Source organism: Poecilia latipinna, unplaced genomic scaffold (assembly GCF_001443285.1).
Source record: "Poecilia latipinna isolate Pla-1442-1.1 unplaced genomic scaffold, P_latipinna-1.0 Scaffold863, whole genome shotgun sequence".
Lineage (NCBI taxonomy): Eukaryota > Metazoa > Chordata > Actinopteri > Cyprinodontiformes > Poeciliidae > Poecilia > Poecilia latipinna.
The window spans coordinates 151,741-168,076 of record NW_015113479.1 but is presented as its reverse complement, the minus strand read 5'-3'; the positions used below and the strand labels follow the sequence as shown (position 1 = coordinate 168,076).

Genomic DNA, 16,336 nt, shown 5'->3' with positions numbered 1-16,336 from the left:
CAAAGAAAATGTTTAAGTCTACAAAAAGAAAGATCAGAAAGTTGTTTTTTCCTAATGAGGACTTGTACTCGGATGAAAACTGCCTGATTGACGAGTATACTAAGGCAGCAATGGATCCTGAAGAATTTTTGAAGGAAGCGAACAAGATGGGTTTCAAACGTGGAACCGAAGATGAAAGGAGAGTTATGGTGGAAACAATTCTTTGGAGATTGTTTTATAAGTCCAGTAAGAGATCTAGTTATGCGGCTTACAAAATGAAGCACACCGAACCTGTACATAAAAAACTTGCTCCAAAAATCTGGGAGGAAGTAAAAGACATTGATTTCGTCTTTTTTGAAAATATGGAACGAAAACTCTGCCCAGACATCTTGCAACTTCTCTGGGGCAATGAAGATGTGGTTCGAGAGTTGTTGTTCAAGATGATTAAAAGTGACTACCCAGTAGTCATATACAAGGTGGTAGAGAGCTTCAGAAGGAACCTGGCACGGCCGAGAAAAGTCAATCTTCAAGAAAGCTTCCTTCAAAAGACATGGAAGTTCATCAAAAAGGCAGCCTGTTGTGGAGACGCTTCGGACACAGAAGAGAGGCAAGAACCCTTTGGGCATCTCAGGTTGGTCCACTCAGCAGTCAGGTTTGTCTCCGAGTCAGGACCTGCCTCAGAGTCAGGACCTGCTTCCGAGACAGGACCTGCTTCAGAGTCAGGACCTGCCTCGGAGCCAGGACCTGCCTCCGAGACAGGACCTGCCTCCGAGACAGGACCTGCCTCCGAGTCCGGACCTTCCTCCGAGTCAGGGCCTGCTTCAGAGTCAGGACAGACAGCTGAGACAGAACCTGCCTCCGAGTCAGGGCCTGGCTCTGAGAACAGACCTGCTTCCGAGTCAGGACAGACAACTGAGGCAGGACCTGCCTCCGAAACAGGATCTGCCTCCAAGTCAGGACCTTCCTCCGAGGCAGGACCTGCCTCCGAGACAGGACCTGCCTCTAAGTCAAGACCTGCTTCAGAGTCAGGACCTGCCTCCGAGTCAGGGCCTGCCTCTAAGTCAAGACCTGCTTCAGAGTCAGGACCTGCCTCCGAGTCAGGACCTGTCTCCGAGACAGGACCTTCCTCTGAGTCAGAACCTTCCTCCGAGACAGGACCTTCCTCCGAGTCAGGGCCTGGCTCTGAGAACGGACCTGCTTCCGAGTCAGGACAGACAGCTGAGACAGGACCTGCCTCCGAGTCAGGACCTTCCTCCGAGTCAGGGCCTGGCTCTGAGAACGGGCCTGCTTCCGAGTCAGGACAAACAACTGAGTCAGGACCTTCCTCCTAGTCAAGACCTTCCTCCTAGTTAGGACCTTTCTCCTAGTCAGGACCTTCCTCCGAGACAGGACCTTCCTCAAAGTCAGGACCTGCCTCCGAGTGAGGACCTGCCTCCGTGTCAGGACCTACCTACGAGACAGGAAGTGCCTACGAGACAGGACCTGCCTCTGGGTCAGGACCTACCTCTGAGATATTACCTGCCTGTGGGTCAGTACCTGCCTCTGAGACAGGACCTACCTACGAGACAGGAACTGCCTACGAGAGAGGACCTGCCTCCAGGTCAGGACCTGCCTACGAGACAGGACCTGCCTCCAGGTCAGGACCTGCCTCCAGGTCAGGACCTGCCTCCAGGTCAGGACCTACCTCCGAGTAAGGACCTACCTCCGAGTAAGGACCTGCCTACGAGACAGGACCTGCCTCTGGGTGAGGACCTGCCTCTGAGACAGGACCTGCCTCCGGGTCAGGACAGACCTCTGAGTCAGGAACGGCCTCCAAATCAGGACAGACCTCTGAGACAGGACCTTCCTCCGAGTCCTCAAGCGTAACGGTGTTTCCAGGATTTTTTCTCACGAACAGAGAGACACGTTGTCAGAAGACTTGATGCGTTTCTTCAGCAGAACTTCACAACTCACGGGAGTGGATCATTATGGTCTTTAGAGTGCTTTCAAGTTTTGGGTCTGAGAATACCTGAAACTTTTAGTCATCCGCTGTTACAGTCAGAGTGAGGTGGGTAGAGCCTACCGAAGAGTCAGGATGGGAGCCGAGGGAACGGTTTCGGACTGTGGGGGCTAGAGTATAGTTAGAAGAGGTTCGAAGAAGAAGGAGAGAAGGTTGGGGGGCAGACCGTGGGGGGCGGATGTATCGTTAGGGGGGGGAGGAGAGCGTAGAAGGAGGGGCTAAGGAGAGACATTGAGGGTACCATTAGAAGTGCGAGGGGGCGAAGAGGGTGGCTCTTCGCCCCCTCCGTCCCCCCAGTTGAGTGCTGGGGGGACGGACGGACGGCAGCTTCAGGACCTACCTCCGAGTCAGGACCTACCTCCAAGTCAGGACCTGCCTCCGAGTCGGGACATGCCTACGAGACAGGAACTGCCTACGAGACTCCATTAAACAAGGAGCTTTTTTAACAACACTTTAGCATTTTGCCAGTCTCCCTGCATGAGAACATATGGCTTGTCGCTTTTTGTAGATGCGCCACCAGGTTTGCCCCAACCTGATGGAGAGAGAAGACAGAAAAAACAGGCCATTAGTGAGGCACTTATTTAAACAGCAAACAATTTGAGCATGATTCAGAGATGAAGGTTGACTTACAGGCTGGATATCAATGAAACCTTCTGAACTTCCAGGTTGATGGGTCTGAAACTCTTCTCCCAAATGAGTAAGGTGGAGCAGGGAGGAGTGCTGGCAGCAGCTGCAGGGCTACATCATTTTCTGGATCAAACATAAGCTAGTGTTAAAATGTTGCAGTAACTAAAAAGCATGAAAACATGTTAGAGAACATTTCTTCTGAGCTTCAATGCCTTGAGGGAGCAGGCTCATGTTCTTGGCCATACAGAAGGTCTTCGTTGAGAACAGTGAGTTTGGGTTTCGCTTAATTCTCCTGAAGATCCTGGATGTAAAATTACAAAATCTATCAGAAAAGACAAAATCACAAATCAAACTTTAAGAATGACTGAATTCAATCTTATAGCTGTCTCCACTGCAAATAACATGTAATTAGTCAGCAATTTCAAATGTTCAGAGTAATTTTATGTTCCTAAAAAATAAATATAGCACTTAATAAAATAAAATGACACATATAATTTAATTTATAAGTAAAACTTAACTTAAACACTAACTTAGTGCTGAATAACTTTAAGCACCAACTTTAAATAATGTTTTTGTAATTAATAGTAATAATAATAATAAAATTAGCAGTCATTAACACTAGATGTTGTCTTATCTTTGCTTTTAACTCGTTGCCGATAACCAGCGGGAAACGGTGGTTCTCTCTCGGCTTAACGAGCCGCTCCGCCCTGACAGAGCGGGCGAGACGAGGGGAGCGGATAAGTCCAAACACGTCCGAGCATATCTCTAATTAAACTATATGTAGCGGCCACTCGGATTGAACAGCCAGACGCAGGGAGTTTCAAACGGGTGCAGTTTAATCTCGACCTTTCTTTCCATCGACACCGTGAAAACTGTAGTATAAAACAAAAGGATACAGAACCGTTGGACATGCTCAGCTCTTGCATAAAACCACAGAAGGTAAAATGGTTTAGCTACAACAGGAATGAGAGTAAAAGGCCGGTGCTCAACAGTTGATTTGCATTTGCATGGCTCTCAGCAACTTCATTTGCCGATAGCCCTCAATCTCCATGCGCACGGCAGAACTAAGTGTCAATAGCTGTCGAAAATCCCACTTTTCATGCAGTGAAAGTTTCTCCTCCCTCAGGTTGATTTGGTTTAATATAAACTATTTTACTGATTACATTCCATACTTACATACATAAGTTTCATACAGTGAAAATCAGGAAAAACTTTGGGGGGAAAAATGACAGCTTTTAACTTAACCAGAGTGGTTCAGATAAAAGCACAATCATGCCTTCTAATGGTCTAGTTAAAGTCCAGACACGAATCCCATTGAGAATTTTTGGTAAGTCTGGCTGAGCTGAGCTCATTTGAAAAGACAAATGGGTAAAAAATATTGATCTCTACTAGAGATGCAGACAAAATATATTCTACAGAGACTCATACTTCTTAGTTGTGACATTAATGAATTGATTCAAACGGATCAGAAATTGATTTCTGTTTTCTTAAAAAAAAATTTGTTAAATTGTATTATGAATAATTATTTGAAAAAGCCAGGCAGCTAAGCTAACCTCATTCTGCACAAACCTATTTTTGTTTAAATGTAAATGCTGAAATTTGTTTTAAATAAATGTTCATTTTGTTTACTCTGGCTTTTCCTTTTCTCAGTCTTGTAATTTAAACAGAATCTCTAAACCATTTGAATAGAAAAATCAGTTTCTGATTTGAAAATCGTTTCTGAGTCGAATCGTGGTCTTAAAAATTGGAATTGAATCAAATCTTTAGACAATGAAAGATTCACATCTCTGGTCTCTGTAGGCAGAAACCTGGTTCAAACATTTCATCAATTATTGACTCGGAGCTGAATAAAACATGGATGCTCCACATTTTAGATTTCTATTGGTAAAAAAAATCAATAGGAAGCAATGTATCAGCTTACAGAGCTCTGTAAATGTTGGACATTCATTGTTACAGATGGAACAAATCCTCACCATTCTCTCACCTTTTCCCAGATTCTGAACTTTCAGCTCCTCTATAAAAACTTCTGGATTTATTTCTATAAAAGCATTTGTTGTTCTTGTTGTTCTGTGTGTTCTCTGTGTTTTGTGTGCGCTGCTATAATCTCCTCCAGCTTTGTAAATCGGTGACGCCGAATCAGATTATCAACTAGAACATGCAGAATTGGAATACCTTCCTGCAGGGCTTTTAAACGAAATGGCTTTCTCCTCCTCCGCATATCGGTGGAGCTCAGTCACTCCAGATGCACTTGGAGAAAATCTTTGACGCCGCAGACCGCTGGCATGATGGTCAGCAACAAATAGGTCAGAAAATATGTGGGCTTAATCGCAGCTTTTCACCACTCCACAAAATCCAGGACAAACACACACACACACACACACACACACACACACACACACACACACACACACACACACACACACACACACACACAGAGCAGATAAATCTGTGTATGAGCGCATGGATCTGATGCATTGATGAATGCAACTTGACATGAATGTATTTATATACACGCGCACACACACACCCCCACACACACACACACACACACACACACACACACACACACACACACACACAAGTAGAACATAACTGACAGGATGCTCCAGATTTAGAACTTATCCTATTCCTTCTAAATCCACTCAAATCCTTGTTTCTTGACCTTTGACCTGGCATTGTAGTGTTGCGGTGTGCACGTTACGTGTGCTTTTGTGCAAACCACATCTGTTGTTCTCAAAAGTCTCACTCCGCCGTCTTTGTCCAATTCGAGTGAATGTTTGTGGATCCCTGGTTTTGGTTTTGGCAGTCGGAGGACTGGTACAGCTGGTGTGTGTGGTGGGAATGCAGAGCTTGCATATTCAGAGGTGTTTACGATGCAGCAGGCAATTTGGAGTAGGTTGAATTTGTTAGAAGCAGCTATAGGTGGAAGTCTGACTTTGCCCAGAAAAATGCTCTGCTAAGGAGGGAGCACTTTTTCATTGGATGGAGTTTTATGGTAGAGGAGCTTTAAGTAATTTTTCTTTTTGCATCGCAATTTTATCATACCTCTTTAAAGTAATTCACAACTCATATTTTATGTTGACTTTAACTGTAGGCACATGCAATTTGGCATAGATATACACAATTAACTTTTGTGCAAGATAGGGCTAAAAATATTAGGCATTGTGTCACTTGAACAGTTTTCAAAAATGTTCAGATTTTTTCCATGTTGTTCCACTGGCTCAGTTTTATTTTAATCCAGTTTATAATGTGGGAGGAGTGATCAAAACTGTGTTCTGATTGTCGCGATATCGCAAAAAAGAAAAAAAAGAGATACAAAATTCTGAAACAAACTGATATAAAGTTTGAGTGTAGGATCTTACTGTATTGTCTGTCCAATGCCTTTTCGTCTTTTTATTTAATATTTATGAATCTTACAAACCTACTCTAAGTGATTGTAATTCAATTTTAGACTGCTAACACTTAGCCACAGTATCTAATAGTCACAAGTTCTCACCCGCTTGCTTTGCCATTCAAGTAAAGGTTAAAGTGAGTTTCAGTTACATCAGCTATAGTGTAATCAGTGAGAAAATCACCAGTTATTGTTTTACTGCTGAAAATTATGACAATGCTCCTGCAGAAAAAGAAGACATAAAGACAAAGGGAGCATGAATTAGAAGTTAGTTTGTTGTAGAGTTTTATTTAATACTGAACTGCCTTTAAAGATGCGTTTGTTTTACTGCTCCTGTTTAAAAATCACTTTTCTTACATTTAAACAGATACATTTAATAAACAGAAATATTATTGACAAGTCCATTTATTTCACAAATTTTATCCTTTAATTTAACACAATAAAAATATTAATTACTCACATGTGTATGTTTCAAAGGCTTTTTCTGTTAATTACGATTTTCCGTGTACAGCTAATGAAAACATGACAATTAAAATTAGACTATTATATACGATCAATAAAAAAAAAATAACTAATAACTAAAACTAACACTTTTCTTAATGAAAAGTGTTTAAAACCTCCTTAAATGGTGTTTTCAAAATTTACTTTTAATCCAGAGTCATTAGTATGTATATTCTAACGTATTGAATATTACAGTAAAACAGGTCAGTGTATCTTAATCTCACACTTTCTTCTTAGTTTTTTAAAGCGTTCCAGATGGATGAAGGAGGAAGCAGCGTGGCTTTACTCATTTCCAGACATTTCTACACAGTGTTGTATAACTGCCAGCTCATTGATCATATTTGTGTGTAATCAAAATTTTGTAATAATCAACGATGAACAGTTACAAAGAATCATGAGCAAAAAATAAACAGTACACAGAAGACAGATGAAACAGAAGTCGAGTTTGAAACTTATAGGACAAAGTCAACAAGTGGGAGTTTAACAGCCACAGAACTGGCCTGCCCGATGCGCTGATGTCTTCTTATGAAGAAACAAACAGCAGCCTGTGTGGAAGTTCCTCAGTCAGGTGTCTGCATCTCTCAGCCTGACTCAGCAACACATCCAGTGATTAAAATAAGTCTGCAAATGCATTTTCACAGCTGCAAAAACTGGGCATGAATGAACATGATCCAGGATGATGAATGGGCTTCAGCTTTGTCCGATGCCCACACGTTTATTAAAGCATGGATGCATGCGGACAGACATGCACAACTGCTGCTGATGGAGGCCAGATGGTTTAATCCTCTAGTTTTCCCAGCATTTCATATTTTTCCCCCCACTGTGCCGGGATTAGAGCTCCTGTCCAATCGGATTTCGTCCCACTCTGCGGTGATGATGCGAGATGCGTGGCATGCAGGACGGCGGGCAAAGCAGGGTTGCCGTAGATACACTCCGTGTTGGCCGGTACGGCACACGGGACTGAATTGAAGCGTTGCCATAACTACTGTGGTGGCATTTGTCTGTCCAGGTAAGAGGCTGGACGGGTACGGGGGGATGGGATGTTTGGAGATAACAGAAACAAGGATGAGGATTACAGTGAGATACAAGTTCAGTTTTTTTTCTGATGGAGTTCTTGGGACTGTAAAGAACTGGACCAGAACACAACAAAGGCTTTTTTTTCTCTTCATAAACTCAAAATACATCCAGGTGAAATTTGAGAGAATTAGTTGGAGACGGTTATTCCATTTGAAATATTCCCACTTTTGACTTTGCTTGGTTGTGACTTTTTCAGTTTTATATCATCGTTTGGTCTGTTTATGTGCATTTTGAGGATTTCATGTTTTTTATCTTAAAGATAAGACAATGATAGAACCACCATTTGACTTCCAATTAAGCTCTTTTGTGTTGTGTGTTGAGCTCAGCCACTTATTCTCACCCTCAGTTTAATTTCATGCTTACCTAGTCGCTTTTGCGTTCCCAGCAGATTGGAGACTGTGCCTTGTCTCCTGGTGTTGTGAGTCTATGAGAGGAAGAGGCACAGATTCACTCTTAAAGCTGCAGTATATAAATTATATATATATATATATATATATATATATATATATATATAAAATATGTTTTTCACATATTTGTTAAAACTTTCACCAAACTGTGAGCAGTGCATGCCAGAGAGTGATTGACAGCACTAAGACCCGCCTCCTAGCTGTGATTGATTGATTTTAGTTAGCACTGGCAGAAGAGCTTGATCTTGATCTTTTCACAGATTATCTGTCATAGTGAGAATTTTTTAAAAATGTGTTAAAATATATGTATTTTTTTAATTGTGAGCAGAAAATTTGTGTCTCTCCAAGTCAAATTTGTTGGTATTAAAGATGCATGGATTACCTAAAAGTTATTTTTTCTTGATAAATCAACCCCGTAGTCAATTTGACCATAGGGTTGGTCAAATTGAGTTGACCAACCCCATGGGTCTGCGTGTTGGCACTCTCTCTGCAGGCCAGTGTTTGCTGTGCATGGTGGACGTGGTGCCGGTGAAGAACGAGGATGGTGTGGTGATCATGTTCATCCTGAACTTCGAGGTCATGACTGAAGACGCACTGAAGGACCACAAACGGGAGCTGAACCATCGCCTGCCCACCTGGCTTGTTACAGGTCAGCGTTCTCATGCATGTGCTCATTGTGTTCTTATAGACCAGGAACAAAAAGCAGGAACCTCAGACAGTTTCAGTCTTTTTCTATAAGGTTTCCATTCACTCGTTACTTTTCACAATGTGCCCTTTTGCCGTTCTTATAGCTGCTGCTATAGGACGTTTTTCAGGTGTAGTGCTGTCAGACTTCTGGATTGGTCAGACAAGTTGACCCTTCACTTTCCTTACTTAACATTTCGTCTCAATCCTGAGTATACAGCCATGTTTTCCTTTCATATTTTCAAAGAAACAATCTCACTTCTTCAGAGATTTATGATTCACAAAATGTATAAAACTATTGGAAAATGAGATATTAACATTTGAACTTACAGTTGATGTAACAATAGTTTACAGCAAATTAGCTGGTCAGATTCATCTCCATTTCCACATGCAGCACAGGTTCTCCTCAGCTGTGCAACAAGCTGACCAGCTTCACCAAACTGCTCACAGTTTGGTGAGACGACACCTAGAGTGTCACTCTAGGTCTCACTACCTAGAGTGAGACGACAATGGAGAAGAGGCTTTTGGTAGCCCATAATAAAGTCCTTCAAAACCAAATACCTTCAATTTTGTGAATCTAATCTCAATATGTCATACGAGACTTATCAGGTGTATCATCACACTCAAACACTGAATATGTTCGCATTGGTGCAGGAACACTTCAACCGAGGCTTGATTTTAACATTCAGTAGGTTAGAGTCTTATGATCTTCATCATCTTTGCTCATGTTGATGCACAATTTATGAACACGAAGCAGACATTAGATTTAGACTTGTACTCTTCTGAATTCTAAGTACTGATGTTTATTGACTTGCAACACAGAGCTTGTATTATGAGTCCACCAAATAATCGTTCAGATTATTTCTGACTGAAACGGCAATCCCATCAATGTCGCCGTCCCACATGTGATCCATCTCCAATCCTCCTCTCTCCTGCATGAACTCCACCTCTGGTTTTAAATCCACTTGCCACGCAGCAGGTCGTCAGCCAGCTTTATCCTCCCTCTGCCCAGGTCGCCCACGAGGCTTCAAGCTGCGTCTCCCCCAGCTCCGCTCCCTGTCCAACAGCAAGGCATCGCTGGACGACGCGGAGGCCGGCCACATCTCCACAGCCACGCCCCTGCCGCTGCATCCGGACCACAGTCCCGAGTCTCTTGGTCTGGACGAGTTCCTGCCCCTGCCTCTCTTACCCCCAGACCACCGGGAGCAGCTCAGTGGAAGCAGGTACAGTCCTCAGGATTACTGTAGAAATGCGTATGTGGGGCATGAAGAATTGTTTTATAAACACTTTCTGCAAGCATAAGGTCTGATGTTTAATCTTGTTTGGTTGATTCTAGGTCGGTTCTACAGAAGTGGCCGGAGGATCGCCAGGAGGACCAAAGCACCCTCCTATGTTCAGAGACCCCCCTTCCCCTCCCCAGGCTGCCTCCCCAGTTAGCTCACCTGGTCGGGCCCCTCAACCAGTCGACTCCCTGCGTCGTGGCCCGCCACCGCCTCAGCCTTAACCCGGACGCCTCGTGCTCCAATTGCACCCTGACGCACAGCCGCTCGCGGGAAAGCTTCCACAGCATGCGGCGTGCCTCCTCCGTGGACGAGATTGAGGCCCTGAGGCCCGAGTGGGACCGGAAGAACCGGAGTGCCAGCTTCCGACCGGCCAGCAGCAGCACTGGTGAGTACAGCGGTGGTGCGACGTTGCACTGCCCTTTCCTACTGTCTGGAGTCATGAGTTTTGAGAAAGGGCTTAACCTGAAAATTTGAATAAGCAGACCCTACAGGCTCCTCCCACTTGCTCTCTGCTGTAGCCAGTCATCCACAGCTCCTCCCCTACAGTGGAGCCTGCCGAAAACTCGACCATTGAGAACTCCAACTGTTTCTCCACCATTAGCACAGCTGCAGACAGCAGGAATGTTGAAGTTGAACAACGTTACCTGCTGATTGATTTATTAAGGGTGTGAGCAGCATGTACACAAGTGTGATTGACACTACTAAGATGTTCCTCCTGGCTCTGATTGATTGTATTTCTGCAAATGGCAACAGGACTACTAAGTGGAGCCAGAGGAGCTTGATATTTCTTCTGAAGCTTTAATTCTGACCTGGTGTGCTTCTCTACAGGGGCAGTAAATAGCAAGTCTAACATATTGAACTCCACTTCGGACTCGGACCTCATGCGGTACCGTACGATATCCAAAATCCCCCAAATCACCCTCAACTTTGTGGATTTCAAACCGGACCCCCTCATCGCCCTGCCCTCTGGAGAGATGGACATCATAGCCCCCTGCAAGCTCATTGACAGGACTCACAACGTCACCGAGAAGGTCACACAGGTAGGATGTCACAACGACACACTGCCGGTTTGAATCAGGCGTTTTGATATGGACTGACCACTGCGGTGTTACCAAATAGTTTTAGAGCATTTGGATGCAAACTTCACATTCCATGTGTGGTGAAAATGTGTCTGTGTGTTTCCATTTTGCACCTGTGAGTTGTATCCACTTGCTACCAGAGCAAACAGAGTACACTGTTTGTTTCACCTACTGGTATAAATTATTGTGATTGCTTGACCCTTGATGAAATAATCAAAGGCATCTCAGTAGGGCTACAGTTACTTAGACTGAGCACAGAAGGAAATCTGTAGAAACTTTCGTGGAACTACTAGTTGTCAACATTATGACAACTAGATAACAATTTCCAAGGGTCACATTTTGCTTGTGAGGAAAAAGTTGTAATTGAAAAAAAAAGCATGTAACAGGAAAGTAGGTCAGCTATGGTAGCTTGACTTTGACAAGCTTAATATTGACATGTGCTGCAGAATTTGGTGTGTTTTGGTTCGGTAAAAACAAAAGAACTGGTTCGCTCCGTTTCCAGAGCTGATAAAAGTCCAAGGAAGATGTTTGATGATTTATTTCTCATTTGTCTGCAATCCATCTCTCTTCCAGTGATTGTCCTGTGTGGATTTGAATGACAGAATCAGGAGTATGAGATGACTAACATGATGCCTTTGTCTTTGTAGTGATAAAAACTCAAACCTACAGCACACCTTCATGAAGGTTTTTGCATGCATATTTCAACTAACCACTCAATGTTAATATAATTGTTCTGCATTAATATCTTAAAGTATGAAGCGTTTTAATGTAGAGTTTTGAAACTGTTGATCAAAACAGTTTGAGAACTGGGGTGAAAACTGGGTTTAATGTCCTGTAACACAGAAAGGACACTTATATGGATGGATTGTGTGGACAGACATAAATAATCAGTTTTTCTGTCTTATCTGAGTTAGACATGGGCTTTCTAGTATCTCCGGAGTTAATCGTAGATCACTGAATGCAGTTGTGCCACATAGAATGAGGTTCAGCTGGCAAGGTTAAAGCATAGCCCTCAGTGTGTGTGCGTGTGTGTATGCATAAATGTGCATTAACTGATGCTGTGTACTGTAGTTGTTATACAGTGCAGATGGGAGGAAACAGCACCAGCTGTGACTCCAAATGGACTTCTATTTATAGCAGGCTAATAGGAAGAATGGAGGAAAACGATAAAGAAGTTTTAAAGAAGATATATATTTATTCAGAAGAATTTATTAGCCTGCCAAATAAATCACATGCATGTCTGAATCTATAATCAAACACAGAGATATTTTTGTCTCACTCGGTTTTCTGCTTATTTCCACATTAGAGATGTACTCGTTGGTCCTTTTTTTTTTTTTTTAATAAGTTTAGATATTTCAATGATTATGTTCCTGCATTACCATTTCCGCCCTGCAGAGGGCAGCACCGTCACACTGACGCCGCAGCAATCTCTCAGCAGAACTGTTAAAATGATGTTGTGGCGCAAATAAGGTTGAATAATTTACGTGTTTCATAAACCGTTTGAGAGGGGGAGGCAGGAACACGTGCAGATTTTTTTCTCATTTTGGAGTGACTCCTGGCGCTGTTCCCTTTCCCCTCCTCTGAATACGGAGTTAGATTTCCTCCTGCTGCATGTGAGGCTTCGTGACTGAGGCTGCACGCGCTCAGTCTGGCTCCAAAGTGCCGACTGACTCTCCGCTTGGAGGAAATTTCTGGAATCTGAGAGGAACAGCTGCCTTTAAATGTGATTGTTTATTCACAGAAGGCACATGCAGCGAGAGCGACCGTTACTTTGACCTACCCAGTTCAAGCCGAAGGGGGTAGAGTACCCAAAAATTGTGCTCAAGTAAGAGTAGCACTACTTCAACATATTATTTTACTGAAGTTAGAGTAAAAAGTAACTGTTAAAATACATTCTCAAAAAAATTCTCAAATAAGAGAAAAAATACTATCTTGTTCAAAGTTCAGTCAAGTACTGAGTAACTGATCAGAATGCTATCAGAGGCCTAATCCCAGAAGTTGGATAAAGCTTTACATTGTAAGCCTAAATTAAAAAAAATAAAAAAATACAGCAAAAAAATTATTACAGATATTCAGGCAGCACTGTTCCACAGCATAAAAAACTGTTAAACTAATACTTATGTATGCTAGAACACTGAAATTCTTCCAGTGCCAAAAGGCACAGAGAATAAATATTCAAAAAACAAAACTTATTCACAAACCGTAAGACTTACTTTAGCTTAAACGCTCTGTATTTTTTTGTTTTTTCTTCGTTCAATTAAGGCACTCACAATAGGTAAATGTACACCTAGATATCTGCTGAGTTCAGTATTATATGAGCTACTTCTCATTTTAACTCTGGTAAAAATATAAAAAAAAAAAAAAAGTGTTAATAGAGGAGCCATGTTGAGATGACTTCCTGAAGACAGAGTTACAGAAAGAGTATGAGTTTTTAAAGAGACAGAGGCTTAATTTCAAGGCATTAAATCGGGAAATAAAAATTATTTTAAGTCATATTTGATTTAAATAACATTTTTATAACAACTGAAGGTATTATAGTTACTTGATTATGAGGTAAAATGACACCATATACCTGGAGAAGACATAATACTCCCCCTTCAAAAATTTTGTTTGATTTCTTTTTGGATGTCAATTGATGTCAAATCAAATCATATAGTCCTTATATCACCTTGGTAACCTCGTTTTCGTCAGTTTTGAAGTTACATATTTCCAAACGTTTAAGATGAAGCTCATTGTGGTTTAAAGACTGGTTTCCTATTTGGCAGCAAATGTAAGAACCTGAAGTCTTCATCAGTAAACTATGCTGCTGGCACAGAACAGGACTCGATGTAGCTAACACGTTTTGTTTGGCTAATCAATATTCTGTGTGTTTTTCCTGCTGCTTACGGTGAGCTGGCTCTGCACTGGTTAACAGGTCAAGGTCACGACTCCCTGGTCATCCGCCTCGGTTTTCTAGCAATAGATTTTTGAAGTGATTTTACAGCTTCTGCTGTGCTGGCGATGGGACTGTGCTCCAGTAAAGTTGTGCCAATAGGTTTTCATCACAAAGTCAACTTTTTAAGCTGATGAAGCTTTTTAACAATGACTTAATATGCGTATAGTAACTCTGCCATTATCCAACAACAACCCAAACTGTCAGCACTAAAACTAAGCTGCACAGTTGGCAAAATACAGCATTTCTGTCACTGACTGTAAAGTCGAAAGCATAAACACAAAATCTGCTCGTTATGAACTATCATTAATTTCGGCAATCTTTTAGAATGTATAATATGCTGCAAAAAACAAAGACAGAGATGAAGTATGCATTGACATTTTCACCAGGTACAGCGTAAAAACAGTGTCTGTGAATTTTTCCATTTCTGCAGCCCTTCACATCTGTCACATAGTCAGAATATGGATTAAAAGAATCGTAAGGATTTATTGCCTCAATTTTATTGAGCTGATCTTCTCTTGTTGATTCATTACAGCATTATAATGGAATGTATTTCATTAGGCTAAAGGACCACATGCATCAAAAGACGTCTCTGCTAATGGCTTAAAAGAGACGATAAATATCAGCTGTACAGTCAACATAAAACTCTACACACCTCTGCCAGATGTTTGCCATGTTAAAATGATCAAATCAATTTAAATAGTTTTTTTTTTTCCATGTGTAATGTGACAGGTACCAAGTATAACTGAAATACAATACAAACTGGGGAGGAAATACAAAATAAACAAATGAAATTGTCATTTTGGTTGATCAACTCCAAATAATTTAAGTTACTAGTCAAATCTCAGACCAAAAGTTTCCACCATCAGAGGGACAGCTTGAAGCAGAGCTGTTGAAACTGTTTGCATCCGAAGTCAGCACAGACGGAAATACTTAGAGGCCAAAACCTTTTCCCCAATTAAAAAAGGAAATATTGTTCAAGTTTTTTTTTTTTTCTTCTTTTTAATGGCTTAGCTATACATTTAAAATGCAGTATTTTGAGTTTTTTTCTAGCAAATTTCTGACTTTTCAAACTCAGACATTTCCATGTTTTTCTAGAAAACTTTTGGTGGAAATTTACAATTCCTTTTTTCTTTTCTCTGCAATGTCCTTATTGCACTGTGGTAGCCGTTAGAGTTCTAACCTTTGCATAGAATATTACTGTTGATGCTTTTGTTCAACTTAGTAGCACTTACTGTAGTTCAATTCTTTAGTGTGTGTGCCATTAAAATCTTCACTCAGTAACACTTGAATTATGCATTCAAGTAAGCTGCAGAAAACTTTAAACTATGTAGTGTGAGTTGACTGAAGCGTCCCCGAGCCATCAGTCGGGGGTCATCCTCCCTTCCAGCCGCTTCCCCTTCTCATGTTTATTAGTTTATTACGGTGCAGGAGAGCCGCCAGGCCGCATTATTTCAGGAATTATTTTCCCGCCTCGCCCAAATCTGATGATAAATATCTACATAAGGTCATGAGTATGCATGAGTTCTCTAAGTGGTATGTGATGTGAATGATTCAAAAGCAGGTATTTTTAGCAGTGCCACATGTTTTTTTTTTTTTTTTTTTAAAATGCGCCAGCAGGGCCCGGCTCTAATCTGACACCAAAGTCGTTTTTTCTTAGCGCCACCTCTGGCAAAGTTCTTCGGCATTTCAGTGGCTGATAAATAGGACATAAGTTAGCAGAAATGAGTACCGTAGTTACCCCAATAAGGAGCGTTCCACCTGGAGGAGAAGGCTTTATTCAGCCCTGTGTGGATTGGGAAGCATTAAAAGCAGCCTGCTGTCTGTCCCACACTGACAGGAGGTGACCTGCGCGCTCTGGCTTTGTGACGGAGGCGCTGGATTCTTCAGGCCTTTTGGCTCGTGAACTTTCTCCTCACATGTGTCATGTGGAAGTTCCTGAGTGGTTCTGGATATAAAGGAGAGCAGTATTTAGCAGTGGCAGGTTACTATTATGGGAAGCTGCCCTCAGAGGGCTGCTGAGAGGGTCATGGCGGTTTGTCTGGAGAAGGATTAGCACTTTGTTCGTCCTGTAACTGGTTCGAACCCCCCTCCGTCCGTCCCTGTTACTCTGCCGTTGTGTCACTTCTCCACTCCCAGGGTAACTGTGGCCACCCAAAAACAGTGTGTGAATGTGTGTATTGTTACGACAAAAAAGGGAGACACACTGAGTTTAAAAGGGCAGGGTTATTAAAAAAAAAAAAAAAAAATATATATATATATATATATATATATATATATATATATATATATATATATATATATTTTTTTTTTTTTTTAGTTTTTTCAAAAAATTTTTGTTATTTTTATTTTCCCTCTTCAAAAAAAAACCTGGGGT

The 16,336-nt window shown here is 41.9% G+C and overlaps 1 protein-coding gene across 1 annotated transcript in view; it reads left to right on the top strand.

Moving 5' to 3' along the window:
- Positions 1–16,336, top strand: part of kcnh2b (potassium voltage-gated channel, subfamily H (eag-related), member 2b) — a 254,225-nt gene that overhangs the window by 115,079 nt on the left and 122,810 nt on the right. Inside the window, exons 4-7 of the mRNA XM_015048160.1 lie at positions 8,475–8,630; positions 9,678–9,888; positions 10,002–10,333; positions 10,777–10,988. Of these exons, the coding sequence (XP_014903646.1) occupies positions 8,475–8,630; positions 9,678–9,888; positions 10,002–10,333; positions 10,777–10,988 (911 nt within the window). The remainder of the gene's footprint in view (positions 1–8,474; positions 8,631–9,677; positions 9,889–10,001; positions 10,334–10,776; positions 10,989–16,336) is intronic.